This window comes from Schistocerca nitens, chromosome 9 (genome assembly GCF_023898315.1).
Source record: "Schistocerca nitens isolate TAMUIC-IGC-003100 chromosome 9, iqSchNite1.1, whole genome shotgun sequence".
NCBI classification, from domain to species: domain Eukaryota; kingdom Metazoa; phylum Arthropoda; class Insecta; order Orthoptera; family Acrididae; genus Schistocerca; species Schistocerca nitens.
Genome location: NC_064622.1, coordinates 329468848 through 329489461, shown reverse-complemented (window position 1 = coordinate 329489461; position 20614 = coordinate 329468848). Strand labels below are relative to the sequence as shown.

General features: G+C 38.2%; 1 protein-coding gene across 2 annotated transcripts in view; it reads right to left on the bottom strand.

The window, feature by feature from the left end:
• Window positions 1-3298: 3298 nt before the first annotated feature.
• LOC126203681 (zinc finger FYVE domain-containing protein 21-like) overlaps window positions 3299-20614 on the bottom strand; it is a 57332-nt gene continuing 40016 nt past the window's right edge. Inside the window, exons 5-6 of one of the 2 annotated variants that reach the window (XM_049938047.1) lie at window positions 16481-16608; window positions 3299-3597 (exon numbers count right to left, since the gene is read on the bottom strand). In XM_049938047.1, the coding sequence (XP_049794004.1) occupies window positions 3553-3597; window positions 16481-16608 (173 nt within the window). In that variant the 3' untranslated portion in view covers window positions 3299-3552. The remainder of the gene's footprint in view (window positions 3598-16480; window positions 16609-20614) is intronic. The other variant, XM_049938046.1, reaches the window with a different exon arrangement.

Here is a 20614-nt window from a genome sequence, read left to right as displayed (position 1 = left end):
TGTCATTCCATAGCACCTCAACTCTGCCAGGGTTCATCAGTTGGTGTGGCTAGTGAATGTTGGCCTGTAGGTTTCTTAGTAACCCAGGACCAGATGTTTCCAATGTGAGAGAAACTTGGATAATGCGCTAGTCAGGAAACAGTCGAACACCCTCTCTGTTGAGGTAGGTCAGGACAGCACAGCAACATCTTGTCTTGCATTGTGCTGTTAATAGATAATGTCTCAGACATCAAACACAGGTTGCAGACACCAGCTTAGTATGTCAAATTTGACACTATTGTCCAAATTACCAGCGCTATGAATCAGAAGTGGTAGTCTTGTGTAGCCACCTACCTTCACACTAGATGCTGGATCCATACGACTATGATGAATGCATCCTGATAACATTCATTCTGCTCAGTGTATTCACATATGAGTACATCCATTATGATGCCGTACGCAGAATCGGTCTTGTCTGAAAAAATGCTGTGGTGTCACTTGTGGGTCCATTGTTGATGTTAGATGCAAAAGCAGTCCGTGCACATACTTGGCTTGCTACAAACAAGCCTAACGTACATGACTGGCTGTACAGCCCAGCGCATCCAAGCAAGTGATATGTCTGTCCTCTCAGCTGCTAACATAGTGAGCCTACTGATGTCCTTCATGGTGATGTGTATGGGGCTCCTGAACCACAGATTACATATTTGCATGGAAATCATTAAAGCCCAACAAAAATGAGCAGCAATATCCCAGGAACAATAAATTACAGTATCAATAGGCCATGACTCTGCTGCTGTTGAATTCTAACAGGTGTCAGTAGCTGGTTCTCCTACTTATATTAGATGTAATGTGATGATCTCATAAACAGCTACCATTCAAGTGCAATTTCTGAATGAGACACCTACTGCACAGTCTTACCTTAAATACAAAATGGTGATTGTGTTGCTGCTATGTGCTTTGTGCAGTTGTGCTGAAATGCTAATCATTTGCATATCCAAGTATTTAGTACACTTCATGCCAACTTGACATCTGTTGCATATGCCTTCATACTTCTGCGATTCTAGTGATTTGCAGTGTATGAGGGCTGTTCAAAAAGTATCTGACTTTTATTTATAAAATCAATTTTTATACAGATACAACAGTATGACACCAGTCATCTTCTAAGTAATCTCTTCAGCTTCTACGCACCTCTCCCAACACAGCCACCACTGCTGGAAGCATCACTGGAAAGCCTCTTTTGGTATGGTGCACAGCTTCTCCAGAGAATTCTACATGATGTCTTCCCTATTCTGGTATCTGGTCCCTTTCAGAATCTCTTTCAGTTTGAGTGTCGGGAATGATGGATGCTTCCATTGCAATGACTGGAACTTTGTTTCTGGATCATATCCATAAACCCAAGACTCATCAGTGATCACTGTGTTAAGAATGCGGGGATTACTGTTCACAGTATCCAGCATGTCCTTTGTGATCTCTGAACGAAGTTACTTCTGCTCAGTTGTTAGCAACTTTACACAAATTTTTCTGATATCCTCCTGAGATGCAAATGTTTTGTTTAAATGGAATGAATGGATCCAATACTAATTATAATCTTGTCTGCAGTTTTCTGATCATGATTTGTCTATACTGCATCACCAGGGTTTTAATGTGATCAATAGCATCATCATTTGTGGACGTTGGAAGTCTACCTGAATATGCTTCACTCCTCAGTGTTAAGTGGCCACTTCTGAAGCAGCTGTACCATTCCTTTATCTGTGTGGTTCCTGTTGCTTCGTCACCAGAGACTTGTCAAATCTTGCAGATTGCTTCGTCTTGAGAATTGCCAAGCTTAAAACAAAATTTGATGCTGCAACATTGCTCCACTTTTCTGTCATTTTGCCCATAGCACAACCTCTGGTGACTACCACTTACACACATTCACTTGTCAATGGCTAGTCGGTGACTTCTCGTTTCTCTAAGGGAAAAAAGAAAAAAAAGAGAGAGAAGAAGCTTGCCCAGTACGTATGCCTACAAGCATAGAAAGCGTGCACACCCCATACCACTGTTGGTTTTAGCAATAAAAAAATGAGGTTGCATGCTTTAAGAGCAGCCCTCCTAAGAGTGACACGATGCAATGTTGCTCAACCACATGTACTACATCGAGTTTTGGCTGGGGATATTGTGGCCCAAACCTGCAGAAGGGCAAAGATCAGAAGCTCATTTTTATACCCTGCAGAAGGTATCCATCAACAGCTCAACAGTAAAATGCCCTGGTCAGCCCAAGAACTTACCTGTCTCCCATGACTTCTTTCACCTTTGACAATGTTTAAGATGAACATTTGTTTGGAGTATATGTTAAACTGTAGGTCTGACTATAACTGATTGGTAAGTCAGTTCAGAGATCAGCAGATGGTAAGGGCACATACCCTTCAGTAGGACCACACCTAGTAAAGAATGGTGTGTTCACGTCAATAATCAGGTTCACGACAGCTTATGGCATCCTCGAGCTTATGTACAGCAGTATCTATTGTCGAAGCACTGTAATTTAGACAGGAGCTATTTACATACAGTGACAATGCAGCTGAAGGATGTGCTGCAGAATGATACCAATTGAAACTATGGGGAGTGCTCATGACTGATCCCAGGAGAACCCATTCTTATGGATATGTCAGCACTGATAGCTGAAAGTGGCCCCATCTACACCCTTAACATCTGAAGCAACAAAGGTTCAGATGAAATTTGAAAAGCAGTCATGGATACTCCACCAGAGTGAATAGCACAAGCCATCATCTACTGTTGTAAAATTTTTCCAGTCGATGAAAACACCTGTTTATCGTGATGGCACAATGGCGGTTTTTAGATGATAACAGCATGGGTATTAGTGCCCTTGCTGAATATGAGTATATACACTTTGTAATTTGACAAAAAAAGTCTTTCCTTACAAGTAATATTATTGTAATGGTGTACCATGACAATATACTATCAGCTCTCCTGACAATTTGTGGCAATGTCAATGTTTGTGAGTGAGTTCCACACAGGCTGAAGGTACATCACGTCGGAGCAGTCTCCATGTGTGACCTAAGAGTATGTCATAACATAAATCCACCTTTGTTCACATATTTGTTAAGTAGAATTTGTTCTGTTGAAATTCAAGCTAACTTATGTTTTGTTGATCGTTTTCCTGGTATAGGTCTCAATGAAAATTAAGTAATAACACACAACTGGCCACAGGTTATGAATGCATAAACATTGTTTTAAATGGAATACACCATTATAATTTATATTTCTGAATAAGAATATATAGTATTCTGATTAAATACAAAACAAAATATTCAATAAACAGGAATGCATAAGAAACATACATATAAAATATAACATTCTAAATACAACTGCTTGTAGGTAACAATTTCTATTGGTTTAAGTAGATATACATATATAAGGCACTTAAAATTTGGTTGTACTTTCATAAATCTCCCTTATCAACAGTATTTTACCAACTGCCTGATCTAAACATTTGCCACACGATGCAAGATAGAACATAAAATCTGTCTTCATGTAAATTCATCTTCTAAAAATATTTTTCTTTTTGTGATTCAGTTATCTGTTCTCCCCCGTGGTGCGCCGACAAATCAGCTTGAACGCCTAAAACAAAAGTAAAATTTTAAAAAATGAATCAACAGCAAATTCCACTGATTAAGAAAGTTACTTTAAATATATTAAGTGATCTATAAAATTACTCAAAATGTCTTTTATAAGAGACAAATCTACACAAAAACATTTTAAACTGGGTACTATACGAAGGGTATCCAAATAAAAACCAGAGCTTGTGTAGTACGCATCTCAGCCACTAGGTGTGTATAGCACAACTCATTGACAGTTCAGTGTCACCTGTGTTGTTGACCTGGCTTGTTCTGTTCATCTACAATGATTGTGCTTGCTAGAGCTGTTTTGTTCTTATTTCATTTTTTATGATGGTAAGTTTAAGTGAACAACTGCACCTGTGAAATTTTTTCTACTCAGTAAAAATGCTGCTGAAATTGTTTTAATGTTGAAAACAGCTTACCAAGATTATGCTATGGGAAAACACAAGTGTAACAGTGGTTTGTTCATTTTAAAAATGGCAACTTGTCGATTGATGATGAACCTCGTTCTGGATGCCCATCAACAGCCTGAATCGGCAAAGGCATTGAAAAATTCGAGAGCTTGTGCTCACAGACCATTTTAGGAAGTAGTAAGAAGATAACGCAACAGTGTTTCTAAAAAACAATTTGTGGCAGACATGAGACTGGTTCTTCCACCAAGACAATGCACCTACACACGCAGCCATCTCTGTTAGAGTTTTTGGCTAAAAATGGCATGGTTCCGCTGCCCCACCCACCTTACTCCCCTGACCCAGCTCCATGCAACTTTTTCTTATTCCCAAACATAAAAAGGGGCATAAAAGGACACCAATTTGACAACATTGAAGAAGTCACAGAGAAAAACAATGGAGGATCTGTCAGCCATTTCTAAAGGTAACTACAAAAAATATTTCAAACTGTGGAAGAACCTGGGGGGGGGGGAGGGGGGGGATGTATTAGTGGTAATGGAGAGTATTTTAAAAGGGTAATGTTGTTTTGTAAACAATTTGAAAATATGTAGCTTAAAATTACTTAATAGTTGACCTCTGCCACTTGCAGCTACAGTGTCGCCACATTGGCTGGCTGTTAGAGCTTGCTTATAGGTGACACACAAACATAGTAAGTCACTTCACAAATGCTATTAATGTGTAACATGGAGCAATCTTGGAAGTGGCCACCACAAAGTACAATGGAAATCCAAGATGCGCTGTCAACAGCTGATTTTAAGTGTCAACTAAGTGAACTGTGGCAGATGACATGTTTTGTAGCTCTGAATTTAAACTCACATTCTAACCTAACCACAACCTCGTGATGTGCACTGTATCTGAGACATGGCAGTCAACAAGCACCAGCAGAACTAAAATCACAATCACTTTGTTCATGGCAATTAAAACTAACCTCTATGAGAAAACTCAAGACAGCAAAATTTCAGTTTCAGTACTAAAAAACAAACTGTAATTTCTCGCCATCTTTCATTTGTTACCTGAAACTATTCTCCCACTGTCTACACGAACTGCTGCAAATAAAAAAGTCAAAACAATGTTGAAAATGATGGAGTGAAGTATTAGAAATTAAAAAAAAAATACATTTAAAGGAGTTAACTGAGTAAAAATAATAATAATAAAAGTCTTTTCATTAGATTTTGAAATTAAAAATAATAATAAAATAAAATAAATTTGCTCATAAGTTTGAAATCTACAACCTTCTACATGCCAGGGTTTTGTACTAACCACTACTCTATGACACTACAATACATAAAGTTGTTACATTTATGACTTTGATATTCCAAACGCAACAATGCATTGGTGCCTTCAAAAATTTAGCTTCATGTAATGCCACGCGAAACTCTTCTAACAATCTTTGTGATTATGATAACAATATATGTGCCACTGAATCAATCTAGTGGGGAAGGATCCAGTAGTTTTTGGTTACTGCTGTGCACGAAACATATTTATATTGCTAGCATTGTGTGTGCGTGCTGTTTGGCAACAGCAAATGGTTTGGGAGTGATGTTGAGCACCCTAATTGGTGGAAACTAGCACCAGCCATGAAATGTCAACTGTCAAGTAATTTTAATCTGGCTGTAGTGTCTCAACTTGAGTTGTTTGGACAAGAGCAGCAGTGCTTTTAGGATCAGAGCTCAAAGAAGTCCTTCAAACATATTCTCTGTTATAGGCAATAGTTATTCTCAATCACCATCAATCTCTTATTCCCTGATTCCTACAACTTCTTCCATAGTCTTCCTTTCTTTTTGCATTTTGCATTATCATTCTCTCCTTAACAGTCCATCGCCATTATTTTCTTCCTTTGTTCTGTCCCTCATACATCTTTTTACCATTTTTGTCTACGTTAATTCATCTTTTAGTTTCTTTGGTGATTAAAATTCATCTTTCATCAACAGCTCATTATTAGGAGTACTTTAGAATCGGGGCAATACTGTTAATGTACCGTCACTTTTCAAAACCTTCTCTCTCCTGGTTCAATAATACATCAGTTGACCTGCACCTTAATTTGTCATCACTGTTCCAGCAGCAGTGGGTTTCTTTTCAGTACAGTGACTTGAGCTGATGTACATTTTCAGTATCAAAGAACATGTGAATAAATACACTGGTATCCAAAATTAAAGCAACAAACCAAAATTTTGCAAGGTTGCATTCATTTTGCCACAAAAAAGTATAATCAGGTGATAATAAGGCAGTTATATAAAGAATGTAAACAGCAGCAGCATGCAAGACAGTAGACAAAAATGTTCTTCATTTTTCCCAACTCAAAAAATTTACACAACAACTGGGTAATGCAATCAGTAGGGGGTGTGACCACCTCTGGCAGCAATACAGGCCTGACAGCAATGGCGCATACTGCAAATGATGTCAACCTCTGGTGAGGCAATAACTCCCATTCTTCCTGCAGCGCTGCTCACAAGTCATGGAGAGTCGTTGGTGGATGCTGAAGTGATGCAACCCATGTCCCTAGTGCATCCCAGACGTGCTCTATGGGATTCAAATCAGGAGAACTACCAGGCCACACCACGGCTGCAATATCTTCCATTTCTAAGAAAACATCAACCACGCGTGCTCTATGAGGTTGAGGATTATCGTCCAGCAACACGAAATCTGGGCCCACAGCACCTTGCAACAACCGCACGAGGTCCCAAGATCTCATCATGATACCTGACAGCAGTTAAACCTTTCCAATTTAACCACCAATTTTATGAAGAGTTGTTTAAGTGGTCAACATAATCCCTACCCACACCACTAGGGACAATCCTCGATATCAGTATCTTTCCACAATGGTTAGGTCCCGAAATAATGTTCCACATTCCCTCCAGGTGAGAATCCATCGAAATCATGTGCAGACCAAATTGGGACTCTTCTGTGAAAAGAACACTGGTCTACTGTTCAACCATCCTGGTAGAATGGTAACAGCTCTGCTCTAGACGTTCCCTTCTGTGAAGACGCATCAGGGGTACACATACAACAGGTCTGCAACAATAAAGGCCACTCTTCTGAAGCTTTCTGTGCACCGTTTGCCTTGCTACAACACATCCAGTGGATGCTGGGAGGTCAGATGCCAGTTGCTGTGCAATACTAAGGTGGTACCATCATGCCATTACAGCCAATGTCATCGTTGGTGTGGTTGTCCATTGACCATAATGTCATCACCATGCAGGACACGATCATATGGAAATCTTTTGACAGTTTGTATGATTATATTGTGAATTAGATGCAGGATGGGGAAATAGTAGTGTGTTGCTTTAATTTTGGACACTAGTGTATGAGTAGTTGTTTGTATAAAACCACTATCATAACTGAAATTCCACTGTTAAAGACTAGTTTAATATAAAGAATTTTAAACATAAAAAGTGTGATGTAGGCACTACATTAAGACTATAAATGAAAAACAAGAGAAAGTCAGAGATTGGTATGAGGAATGCAGAGATGTTAGGGAGTGGGAGACGTAAGAGAGGTAGAGATCAATTAGCATGGGTATGCTGATAACAATATTGTCACAGAGAAGTTTGGGAGACAACAAAAATGGCAATAAGATTCTGATTCTCAATAATAATGGAAACACACGGTGATTGTTGTTTATAGGACCCCTAACTCTGACTTCAGAGCATTTCTGCTCAAGCTACAGAGGGTTCTTGATTGATTTTATAGGAACCACCAGAAATTAGTTATATGTGGTGACTTCAATATTAATTTTGTATATGATTGTGCAAGAAAAAGGATGTTGGTAGATATCCTAAAGTCTTTCCAACTAGGGTGCAGGGGAACAGTAGCACAGCCATAGACAATATTTTTATTCATTCTTCATTACTTGATGGGCATTCTGTTAGCAAAATGGTGAATGGCATTTCAGACCGTGATGCACAAATTTTGACACTAAAAGGCTTTTGTACTCAAATAAATGTCACATGTAAATACAAACTTTGTAGGAAACTTACTCCAACGGCAATAGAGTTTTCTAAAACTCATCAAGGAACAAGAGTGGCAGGATGTTTATAGTGCCAGTAACATAGCTGACAATGTAATGCTTTCCTTAACACATTTCTCATGCTGTTTGAGAGCTGCTTTCCATTAGAACGTTCTAAATGGGGTTAGGGGTCCAGTAAAAGGGCACCTGGCTGGCTGACTAAACCCGGGCCACTGAAACATGTCACTTCGAGGTCATTCCTTAATCGCTGTAGAGTTGGTGGTAGAACTAACGAACAAGTGAGGAACGGGAGGTGCCGCGTCTTCTGAACCAATAATAGCACAGAACAAAAGCTGGTTCCGGCGTCGATGCTACCACGTTGCCGGCTTACATGTAAACATTGTATGTTAGTGCGCGAACGCCTGCTGTTGTGTTGTTTGTTAAACCATGTCACCAAAATGACATCGTTCACCAAGCGACAATCCGTTGTGCCGTGGAGTGCCATTAAATAGTCAGGCTTTGGAATTGCTATGGAGGAAGCACGAGTTTTACGAACAAGACAAAGAATTTGTTTCTGTTCATGGGCATGCATCGATTCCTGCCAATAAAGTTTTAGATCGTACCTTAAAAACTTTAGGACTCACTGAAAGAACAGTTATAAGGAAAGGTGTGCTACTTCACGACTTACAAGACAGTGAAGTAAACAGTGTGGAAGAAAGCCCCTGCGGAAGAAAGAGTGTGTGTTTAAGTACTCCGGGCACAAAAAAGAGCAGCCTCATCCTGTTACAGATATTGATTCTTCCCAATCTGATGCAATTCGTCGGCACATATATGGATACTATAAAAGGAAAGAATACTCCACAATAGCAAAGTTGCTAATTTCTTTAAAAGAAAGTGAACTTTTCTCAGGGGGGAAAACGTCACTTAAGATGATATTAAAAAGTACAGGCTTCCGTTTTAAAAAATTAGATTGACTAAAACTGTAGGAAAGCATATACACTCAGTCATATGGTTAGACAAAACCTGGGTCAATGTTGGAGAATCAGTTGAGAAATGCTGGACAGATGATACTCCGAATAGCAGTGATCATCAGCCAACAGGAAGAGGGTCCCAATTAATTGTGACCCATGCAGGATCTTCAAACGGCTTTGTGCCTGAAGGACTTCTAGTTTTTCGATCGAAAAAACACTGGTATGAGGGTATGGACCACCCACGGTTTCTATGGTGGTTTAAAAATTTGTTGCTCCAGTTTAGTGTTCCGACAGTTTTTGTGATGGACAGTGCACCGTACCATTCCGTGATTTCAGATAAAAATCCCACCACTAGTGACCGTAATGAAACTATGGTGCAGTGGTTGCAGGCGGAGACATTGCTGCGGACATGAGCATGACAAGGCTGCTGTTATACTCACTTGTGAAACAAAATAAGCCTGTGATGCCTAACTACATCGTAGATGAAATTGCAAGCAAACAGGGTCACTTGGTAATTAGGCTACCATCTTATCACTGCCATTTTAATCCAATTGAATTGGTTTGGAGTGAAGTCAAGGCATACATTAGAAGTAACAACAAGACTTTTACTTTAACAGAAGTGGAAAGACTGCTATGTGAAGGTCTTGCTACTGTAGACGCTACCTCATGGAGGAAGAAAGTAGACCATGTTGCTAAACTGACAAGAGAAGCACAGACTATAGACAGCATTATAAATGAAAACCAACAATTAATGATTTCTCTTAATGATGACGAAGACAAAGATTTTGGCACCGATTCCGATGATAGTGAAGGAGAACTGGATGGAATTGTGGCATTGACATCGTAAATTGATGAGTGTAAATGTGTACAGAATTAATTCTTTTTCTCTCAGCAATCTGACAGGCTATGCATGTTTTGCTTTATTTCTTTCTATGAGTGTGGATAGCGTGTTACTTGGTATGCTTAGATTTACATTATTATATGCCGTTGTACATGCAGCTATTACTGTAATGATTTAGAACGACTTTTCATAGATATTATCATTAACTTCAGATGTTTTTACTTCCCAGTTTCATATACTATTGAACGTCATCGTTCTATCCATTGTTAGAATAACGTATTTTGTTGCACTTAACATATAAACGTTGATTGTAGCTTACATTTACAAAACGTACTTCGGAGTTGTGGGCGTGTGCGCTGGCAGCTACTGCAACCTCGCAAGCATAGTGTAGCCAACCCCACACGAGCTGTCAAGTGACATGTTTCATCGGCCCGGGTATAGTGGGATAAGGGTATCATGTAGAACAAAGCAGGAATTATACCAAAATGTTAGACGTAGTCACAATCGAGCTATAGTAGTCCATTACAAACAGTATCGTAAGGTGCTTAAAAATGTTACTAGGAAGACAAAGAGTATATGGCATGCAAATAGAATAGTTAATTCACATGATAAAATTAAAACCATATGGTCACTTGTGAAGTAAGTGTCTGGTCAGCAGCACAAGGTCAACAATATGAAGTCAGTTCATAGTAAAAATATTTCTGTTACTGATAAATCAGATATATGTACAGTATTTAATGATCATTTTCTGAGCATTGCTGGTGAATTAAATATTTAAATTTAGTTTCTACAGGGAATCATGTAACGCTCTTGGCAAATGCCTTTCCGAGATTGATGTCTGAAATACTCCTCTGTGATACAGACAAGGTGGAGATTGAGTCAATAATTAAATCACTCTCATGGATACGATGGAGTGCCTAGCAGAATATTAAAGTACTTTGCTGTACATGTTAGCCCCGTACTTAGCCATATTTGTAATTTTTCCTATAGGAATGGTCAGATTCGTGAACGATTAAAGTACACAGTAGTAAAGCCACTTTATTAAAAGGGAGAAAGGGATAATGTAGATAATTTTAGACCTATTTGTATGCCATCAGTGTCTCGCGAAGAGACCATGAGGATAAAATCAGAGAGATTAGAGCCCACACGGAGGCATACCGACAATCCTTCTTTCCACGAACAATACGAGACTGGAATAGAAGGGAGAACCGATAGAGGTACTCAAGGTACCCTCCGCCACGCACCGTCAGGTGGCTTGCGGAGTATGGATGTAGATGTAGATGCAGATGCTAAAGTTATTGAAAAGGCTGTGTATTGATCATTTTATATCACTTAATTTACCATGAAATGTACAGTTCGGTTTTAGAAGTTATTTAACAACTGAAAATGCTATATTCTCTTTTCTCTATGAAGTACTGGATGAGTTAAAGAAAAGGTTTTGAATGCTAGACAAATATTTTTATTTAACTGATGTGTTTGTTTGTGTTGATCACAAACTATTGCTCCAGAAGTTGGACCATTACAGAATACGTGGAGTAGGTCACAATTGGTTCACCTCTTACTTTAGCAACAGACAGCAAAAGGTTATGACTCACAGTCTTGAGAACAGCCATGATGTGCGGTCTGAGTCGGGTATGGTCAAATGAGGGGGAGGGGGGGGGGCCCTACGGATCAGTGTTGGGGCCACTCCTGTTCCTTATTTATATAAACAATACACCTCTAGTATTACGGCTAACTCTAAAATATTTCTGTTTGCTGATGACACTAGCTTGACAGTAAAGGGTGTTGTGTGCAACACTGGCTCAGTTTCAAATAGTGCAGTTCATGACCTAAATTCATGGCTCGTAGAAAGTAAACTAATGCTAAACAACATTATGACTCAGTTTTTACAGTTTCTAACACACAATTCAACTAAACCCAAAATTTTAATTTCACAGAATGGGCATATGATTAGTGAAACTGAACAGTTTGAATTTCTAGGTGTTCAGATAGATAGTAAACTGTCGTGGAAAGCCCACATTCAAAATCTTGTTCAAAGACTTAATGCTGCTATTTTTACTATTCTACCAGTCCCTGAAGTAAGTGATTGTTCAACACAGAAATTAGCCCACTTTGCTTATTTTAATTCACTTATGTCATATGGTGTTATATTTTGGGGTAACTCTTCCCAAAAGTATAGCTTTGGCTCAGAAATGGGCGGTTCAGGCAACAAGTGGTGTAGTTTGCGAACCTCTTGTCAACCCCTGTTCTCTAGTCTGGGTATTTTGACATCGGCCTCTCAATGTATATATTCTTTATTGTTGTTTCTTGTTAACATTATCAGCTTATTCCCAAGAATAAGCAACTTTCACTCAGTTAACACTCCTCAAAAATCCAACCTGCATTTATATCGGACTTCCTTAACTTTTGTGCACAAAGGTGTGCAGTAAACTGCTGCATACATTTTCAACAACCTACTACAAGAATTCAAAAATCTTAGCAGTAATCCACGCACTTTCAAATTAAAACTGAAGAGTTTCCTCATGGGTTGGTCCTTCTATTCTGTTGAGCAGTTTCTTGAAAAATTAAGCTGATTCTTATGTTCTATTGTTGACTGCATTTACTTAAACTTATGGCTAAACTTTTTTTGGGTTCATAAACATTTTATTTTTATCCAATATTACTTTTTTATGTTGTAATTTCATGTACTGACACATTCCATGACCTTGGAGATTTGCTCCTCAATTTGGTCCTATGGAACTTGACGTGTAAATAAATTAAGCGCAAATGTGCTTCTTACATGTTCAAATAGTTGTAATAATGTACCACTGTCCTTGTTACCGTATTTACTCGAATCTAAGCCGCACTCGAATCTAAGCCGCACCTGAAAAATGAGACTCGAAATCAAGGAAAAAAATTTTTCCCGAATCTTAGCCGCACCTGAAATTTGAGACTCCAAATTCAAGGGGAGAGAAATGTTTTAGGTTGCACCTCGAAATCAAAACAAAGTTCGTCTAGTTCTAATATGAGACACAATTTAGGTCGAATGAATGACGATACAGCTGTAGTAGTTTGGTTCGAGTCGTAAGCTTAGCAGTTACGGTTTACCAGGTAGCCATTGCTACGCGTCACGCGCTCCGTCCGTATTTATACGGATAGCCTTCCTTTTTCACATGCTTCGTCTGGTTTGAATTGATTGCTTATTTTTCTTTGATCTGATAAGTGCCGTTCTCTTTGTTATAGGTGTTTACGTCACTCCAAGCTGAAAATGCATTACTGCACTGTGTCATGCATTGTTTGTCTCATTCCGATAGTGCGTGTTTACGGCCTGTCGCCGCTCGCGGCGTGGCTTGCTTTTGTGCGCGCTACCGCTGCTTACAAATAAAAAATAGAGAGGAGTCGTCTCATTAGCGAAACATTTGTTGTTACTTACACTACTGCTTTCTTTGATAATGATCAACAAGAACCAAATAACAGACTGTGTATGATAGATGATGTTCTGAACGAAATTTTAGCGAAAATTTTTCTCCGTTCCAAAATCTTTGCAGGCGCCTCTTTAGTTCATTACATTCTGCACAGAAATTAGAGTCATCTTAGATTTAAAAATCTAGTCAGTTGCCGTGCTTCATTTCTGACTGTATCACTATCAGGCATAAGAATAATACGAATATAAACATGACATGATATGTATATTCTTCCGCGTTTGCTGTTGTCTCACTCTAGTTTCGTAGTTTATTAGGCAGACAGGATTTAAATGAGATAGTAGCAAACACGAAACAATACATGGCAAAATGTTTATATTCGTATTAATCTTATGGCGAAGAGAATACTACATGTGATTCACAATTCATAAAAGCTCCTATTAGCAACCATCTCTTCTCACAGGTAGGAAAAAATTCAGAACGTAGAGTTGGTCATATTGACAAACATCCCAAACAGTCTTGCCAGTCGGATTTTCGTAGTACATTGAAATGCTGCTACATTTGAAGATCAACAATACAGAATTTGTATTTACTTCGTTGGATAATGTACCAAAATGCAATGGTCGAAACTCTGGGCGGAGGAAAAATGCTAGTCTTCCACTTTTTTTTTAAATTTATTTACTGACGCAGAGATTTTGGTGCCAGTATTTATCTTTGTGCCTACAAAGCATGCCTGTGTGGCGCTACATATATTCGACGGCAGAAGTTAGTTGTGGCGGCACCTACCAACATTTTTCAGAACTCCTGCTTGCTTTGCACTCGATTCTAAGCCGCAGGCGGTTTTTTGGATTACAAAAACCGGAAAAAAAGTGCGGCTTAGATTCGAGTAAATACGGTATGTGACCACTGACCCCTAAGACCACACGTTCAGGTAACAAGTGGTCCTCAGCAACCTGCTTCGTCGAGCTGTTTACTAGCTTACCCCATCAACAACAGTCTTTGTCTGCCAAGAGGACATCTTTCTGTGATTTTCCCCATCACAGCTCAGGGCACTGCCTTTTTGGACAATGTCAGTGTCCACATATCAGAAATCTCTGAAAGTTATTTTATTAAGCTCTGAGCTGAGGCTTTTTAAGTTTCTTTAGAGAATGGAAAAATGTGTAAATGCCTAAGAGTAATATTTTAAAATAATTTTAACTGACTATAACAAAGGCTTTTTCCAAAAGTTTACCACGTAATGTAGAATCCAAAATATTGTCAATAACAGGATCATTTATCAAAGAGCACTGTCACAGTTGAGAAAGAATTTCAAAAATAAAGTTGGTGTGGGGGCAGAAAAACCAGTACCAGTCTTATCTAAGAAAAAATCTCAGCATCCATTTCAAGCAATTAAAAAAAAAAAAAAGTTTAGACAAATCAAATCAAAATAGTTGTATTGGCATTTGAATATCACTCCTGAACACAAGTCCAGTTCAAATATAGCAAGACTCCATTTGCTATCATTCTATTCCAACTGCTTCCAATCATACGCAGATTCATATACAAAATTTCCAAATAATTATTCACGCAGTATTTTACATAATGTTGTTATTCATATTATAATTTACAATCTCCTGATTCCAATGGTATATTTCAGTTTTCTCTAAAAGATTGTTAGTTAAGAGAAATTGATAATTTAAGTTGTTCCTGTAGTATGTAATCATAAAAAATTATGTGAGTTAATAACAGTTCATTTTTAAAAAGACCTAGCACTTTCGATAGTCCTAGTTTTGTTATTTCCTGTAATCAGTTTACTTTCTCTGAAAATTCATTAACCAAGAAAAAATTCATAATTAAAGTTTGGACTGAACCAAAAATACTTTCATTATTTGAACTTTCAAGCTATCTTTATTACCTAGATTTGACATTATCCTTTTGTTGCCCTAATTTTTCTGAATCACACTGTCTTTGTTTACTCAAACAAGCCAAAAACTAGAGTAGTAGTATGGTATTCTGCCTTATGGCAGGTCTTGTCATGGGTTAAGCCTTTTCCACTTTTGTCTGTCCATAGCCAGTCTTTTCATTTCTGAATATTTGTTTCCTTTGACATTGTCTAGCATTTGATATCTTCTTTTTCCTCTTCCCTTTTTCCCTTCCTTCAATAAACAGTCCCTCCTCAAACAATGTCCAATCCATTTCTGTTTTCTCTTTCTGATGACTTTCAACATTTCTCTTTCTTCTCCAACTCTTCTTAATACTTCTTCATTCCTTACTCTGTCTTCCAATTTCACCTTTTCCATTCTTCTCCATATCCACATCTCTAGTGCCTCCAATCTTCTTTCATCTTCCTTCCTCAACATCCAGAAGTCAAAGAAATTAAAGAAATTATGAACCTGGAAATTTTACATGAAAATCAATAACCCACCGCACTGGTATAAAGTGTAATAATCAAACAATACTTCAGACTTTAATAATTTTCTAATTATCTATCAAACAGTTAAGCAATATTGTTGTTGGGCTGAACAGATTGACCCCCTCCTAAATTTGAACCTTATATCATTATAATTGCAAATAAAATTACCAATGGCACTGAAAATCCATACACCCATCTTTATATACCCCTGTCTGCACTCGGAAATCATGACAATAACATCTGTGCGCAATCAGTCCAAATCGAGCTACCAACGATTAACAACTCAATGTACAACCCCATGGGCAGAATTCTTTCAAGCAACATCACTGTCACTCATCTCGAAAGACCAGAATTTGTTACGATTATTTGGACATTAGTATGTAGTAATATTCCACTGTGTTGTGTTTTATGCGAATTTATTTCTTTCTTAAAAAAAAATCATTGTGTGTCTAGCTACAAGCTCACCAACATTTATGAGTGAATATAAATACATATGTTATGTGTGAACTCAGTTGGACAGTCAGTCAGAGCTGTGCGGAAGTGTGGTGAGGATAGATGATAACAACACACTTGCTACAACACTAACAATGAATTATTCTGCCACTCTCTGATATCCGTATATAGGGCCACTAACTTGGTTTCGAAAGAAAATGCACTGAACAGATGAGATTTATTAATGAAATTCTTATCCGCAAACTGCTAATTTTGTGTGTGTAGGGAAGGGGGGGGGGGGGGCGCGTGTGTGTATTGTTGACGAAGGCCTTACTGGCCGAAAACTTTATTTGTGACAAACTTTTTGTTATGTGCATCTGCGACTCAGCGTCTCTGCAATATGGTGAGTGGCAACTTTCATTGTTACATATGGAAGATTTGTTTATACTGACCTCATGAATGGCCGACACCCACAGACCAGATGCTGTTTGATCAGTTTCTTGACCACAAGATAACTTTAGCTGCCGATAGGGCCCACCCTTCTCACCATTGTCGTAAACAATCTTCACACCACATGGACCTTGAAATAATAAGCATTCAAAAATATAGAAGCACAGCACACACAGTACCTGTCAACAAATGAGACCACTGAAAATACATCATCATATATTACAGGCAGTTTACTATTTAGTACACCTAACTAAGTAATTCCTCCAAATTTATGTCAAAACCTTTCAAGCTTTTTTTTTAAATGAAGCAAACCTTATTAACACTCCACATCTTTATTCTTGATGCCCACACATTTGAAGCCCTCTGCTGTAAAAGGACTACAAACTGTTGTGTATAGCATGGTAGCTCATAACGTAACTATCTCTGGTGTGCAAAGATCAGTGACCTGTAATCAAGTTTGGAATTTGAAGAGTTTGTCAGCATATTGAGAATCCTCTCCTTCAGCATGACAATGCCATACCACACACAAGTGCTGCAACAATCTGTCACCTTGGGTTCACTGTCATCGATGATCTACCATACAGTCCCAACCTTGTCCCCATCTGATTTTTCATCCATTTGCAACACTTTTGAGGACTTCATTCTGATACTGATAAATCAGTGCAAGCAAAGGTAAGGTTGTGGCTCCATCAACAAAGTCAAACATTCTATGGTGACAGTGTCAACAAACTGGTCTCTCGTTGGGAGAAATGTATTCATGCCAGGTGGACTATGTTGAGAAATAAATATGTAGACATGAAGAATAAAAATGTAGAGTGCTAATCACATCTGTTTCATTTAAAAATCTTTACGAGTTTTCACATAAAAATTCAGAGGCATTAATTTTCAGTATGCCTTCATAACACTAAGACCAAGCTGAGGTACACTGATGAATCATTTCTGGCACAGATAAATGTGTGAATGGGCATGGTAGTGTGTGTCAAACATCAATAAAATCGTTATAATTATTCTGAAAGCTCAAACAAGGAAGTTTACTAGTACAACTAATAAAAACGAGGGCTATCCACAAAGTACATTACGTTTTGGAATTAAAAATAAATAAAGTATTGGAAATTTTTTTTATTATATACAGGTGAAAGCCACACTTAAATACTACTTTTTTACATAGTTGCCATTTAAATTAAGGCATTTATCATAGCGATGGACGAGCTTGGAAATTCCTTCGTCGTAAAATTCGGCCGCCTGCGCCTTCAACCACATGGTTACCTCTTTTGGGACAGAAAAGGTGTGATTTTTGTGGATTTCCTGGAAAGAGGCACTACAATAAACTCTCAAAAGTATTGCCAACTCTACACAACCTCAGAAGAGCAATACAAAACAAGCGCAGGGGAAAGTTGGGCTCAAAGATCTTGCTGATTCACGACAACACCCGGGCCCACACGGCAAATGCCAATCGTGAAGTTCTCGAATCTTTTAAGTGGGAGTTGTTTCCTCATCCACCGTACAGTCCCAACCTGGCACCGAGCGACTTCTACTTATAGCCAGCAATGAAGAAGTTCTTGGCTATGCAGCGTTTTGATGACGACCCACAGCTTCAAGAAGAGGTAACCACGTGGTTGCAGGCGCAGGCGGCCGAATTTTATGACAAAGGAATTTCCAAGCTCGTCCATCACTACGATAAGTGCCTTAATTTAAATGGCAACTATGTAGAAAAGTAGTATTTAAGTGTGGCTTTCATCTGTATATAATTAAAAAAATTTCCAATTATTTATAATTCCAAAACGTAATGTACTTTGTGGATAGCCCTCGTATGTGCATTTTCTTTGGAAATATACTTTGTTTCTTATGCAAAATTTGTCAAAGAGCATAAGTTCTGGAAGTATAGCTCGTGTGCTCCTTGGAATATGTCTCCACTGCTTACCGGGACCATTCAATACACATGGTGTGTATGAATCTTTCTTATCTTCTTAGGGCACATTTTTCTTCTGCATGCTTTTGTAAACAAAGTATCAACCACTGATGATAACGATGTAAAAGAGCAATCACAGATCCAACCAGTGACACTTAGAATTCAGCACATTCTTATAGAGGAGGTGGGAGGGTATCTTGAAAAACTGTATCAGTACTCTTTTTTTCGGTGATATCAGGTGATGGGATCGATGGAAGACATGGAACTAGCAACAACAATTATTACATCTACATCCAGCGAGGCTGCTATTAGCAAGGAAACATCTCCAGCTGGCCAATCAAGCGAGACCAGCTAGCTGTCAAATTTAAGCCTTGGCAGCCATGAGCCCACTCTCATTCTCTGCGAGTCAGCCATTGTCATGTCCTGGTCTAACAGATGCTTCCCTAGACAACAATGCTGTATTTATGGACTCCGCAGAACAATGACACAAATTGCTGTTACCACCATGCAAGTCAAAGATGCCTGTTTGTGAGATTACTAGAGTGAAGTTAAAGTTCAGTGCCTACAGACTGGTATACTTATTCAGTCACGTGAACTAACTACTGCAGTGGTTTTAACCATCATGTATCAATATTGTGACACCTGTTTTACTGTAAACTGCTAGCTTGTATTCGGTTTATAAACTGATATACAGTATATTAGTAGTGCAAATTGATTTAATTTTCTTGTGGATCAAGACAATTACTTTACTGTGAACTTACTGACATTTCATAATGCAGTGTACTGACGGCTGGGCGATTCATCTCAAATCACACAGGTCAAGAGTGAATGTGCCACATCACTATTTCAAAGTTTGCTGAGAAAAATGTGTGTTGAAGTTATACATAATATCCCACCAAAACTACAATATTTTGATTTTCTGATGATTTGTTAAAATGTTACAGACCTCTCTAAATGAGAGTATTTGTGAAAATTAAAAAAAAAAAAATGTAATAAAGAAACCAAATGTGATAGAGATCTGAATTTATTTTCAATAAATACTTTGTTCCCAATACTATGGGACATGATTAATACATACAGTGTGTTAACTGTAAGATGGCAGAGTTGTGAGGGGAGTGCGGGGAGAGGAGGAAGCAAGCATTGGCTGGCGAGAGATGATGAGTTGTTGGGGGGGGGATAACGCCTACCAGTTGCAGTGCCGGCACTACAAATTGCGCGTCATGCTTACACAAAAGCAGACGAAAGGCTTGGAAGTAAAACTCGCTTTAAATGTTGTTCGTAAACGAAACTGAAATCGTCATGTAGATTAAAATATTCCCATTCGCAGCATACAATCACACGCAATATAATTTTGCGAGCATCGCTATGTAATACTAATTTCCTTCTAACCGTAGGCCTACCGGTAGGGGTTGTTGGTGACTCCCGAGATAGGCCAGCAACTGCCTCTTCACTCATTTTGATAATGTTTAGCACACTGCACAATAAAAACACGCAGAAGAGTACAGCGCAAAACAAGAACGAAGCAGACGACAGTGATTACCTTGTACAACACAGTCATCTACGTAATGTTGGCAGCAGTCGATACTGCGTACCTACCGAAGCCTCCCGAAGTTTACCGACTTGTACCGATTCAGGACTAGGGAGAGGCCTGCCATCTAAAAGTTTACACACTGTATACACTTCTGAGCTTTTTTCCATTTATTCTGGAAAAATAAACTATGAAAATTTGTAACTTTTTGTGAATTTCAAAATTATGTTTTGAAAATAAGAATAGTCACAGCATGATAATTGTCTTGAGAAATGATAAAGTGCAAGAACTGCTAAATGTCAGCTATGACATTAATACATGAAATTCTTAAACTGTCAAAATATTTGTACATAAGATGAAAGAATCTGAAATTTTTGGTTATTTAGATATTTTCTCCAAAACCCCCATCTTAAATGTTCTAAAATTTCATGGTACATTAGATGGTCACTGTACTTAAGGAAAGTACAGTCAGAATGGGCAATACTTGTCTGTACAAAATGTGAGAATTTTTTTTAGGTAGACCTAGCTCAATTCTAAAGGCCAAAAATCATGGACATTTAAATATTTAAACTGATCACTGATTTTAAGTAAATGTCATGTAAAACTGGCATTTCTGAATCAAAATAATTACTTTATAATATTATAAGTAAGGGGGGAAAATAACTCACAATTTTGTTCAAAAGCATTTTATAACAAAAA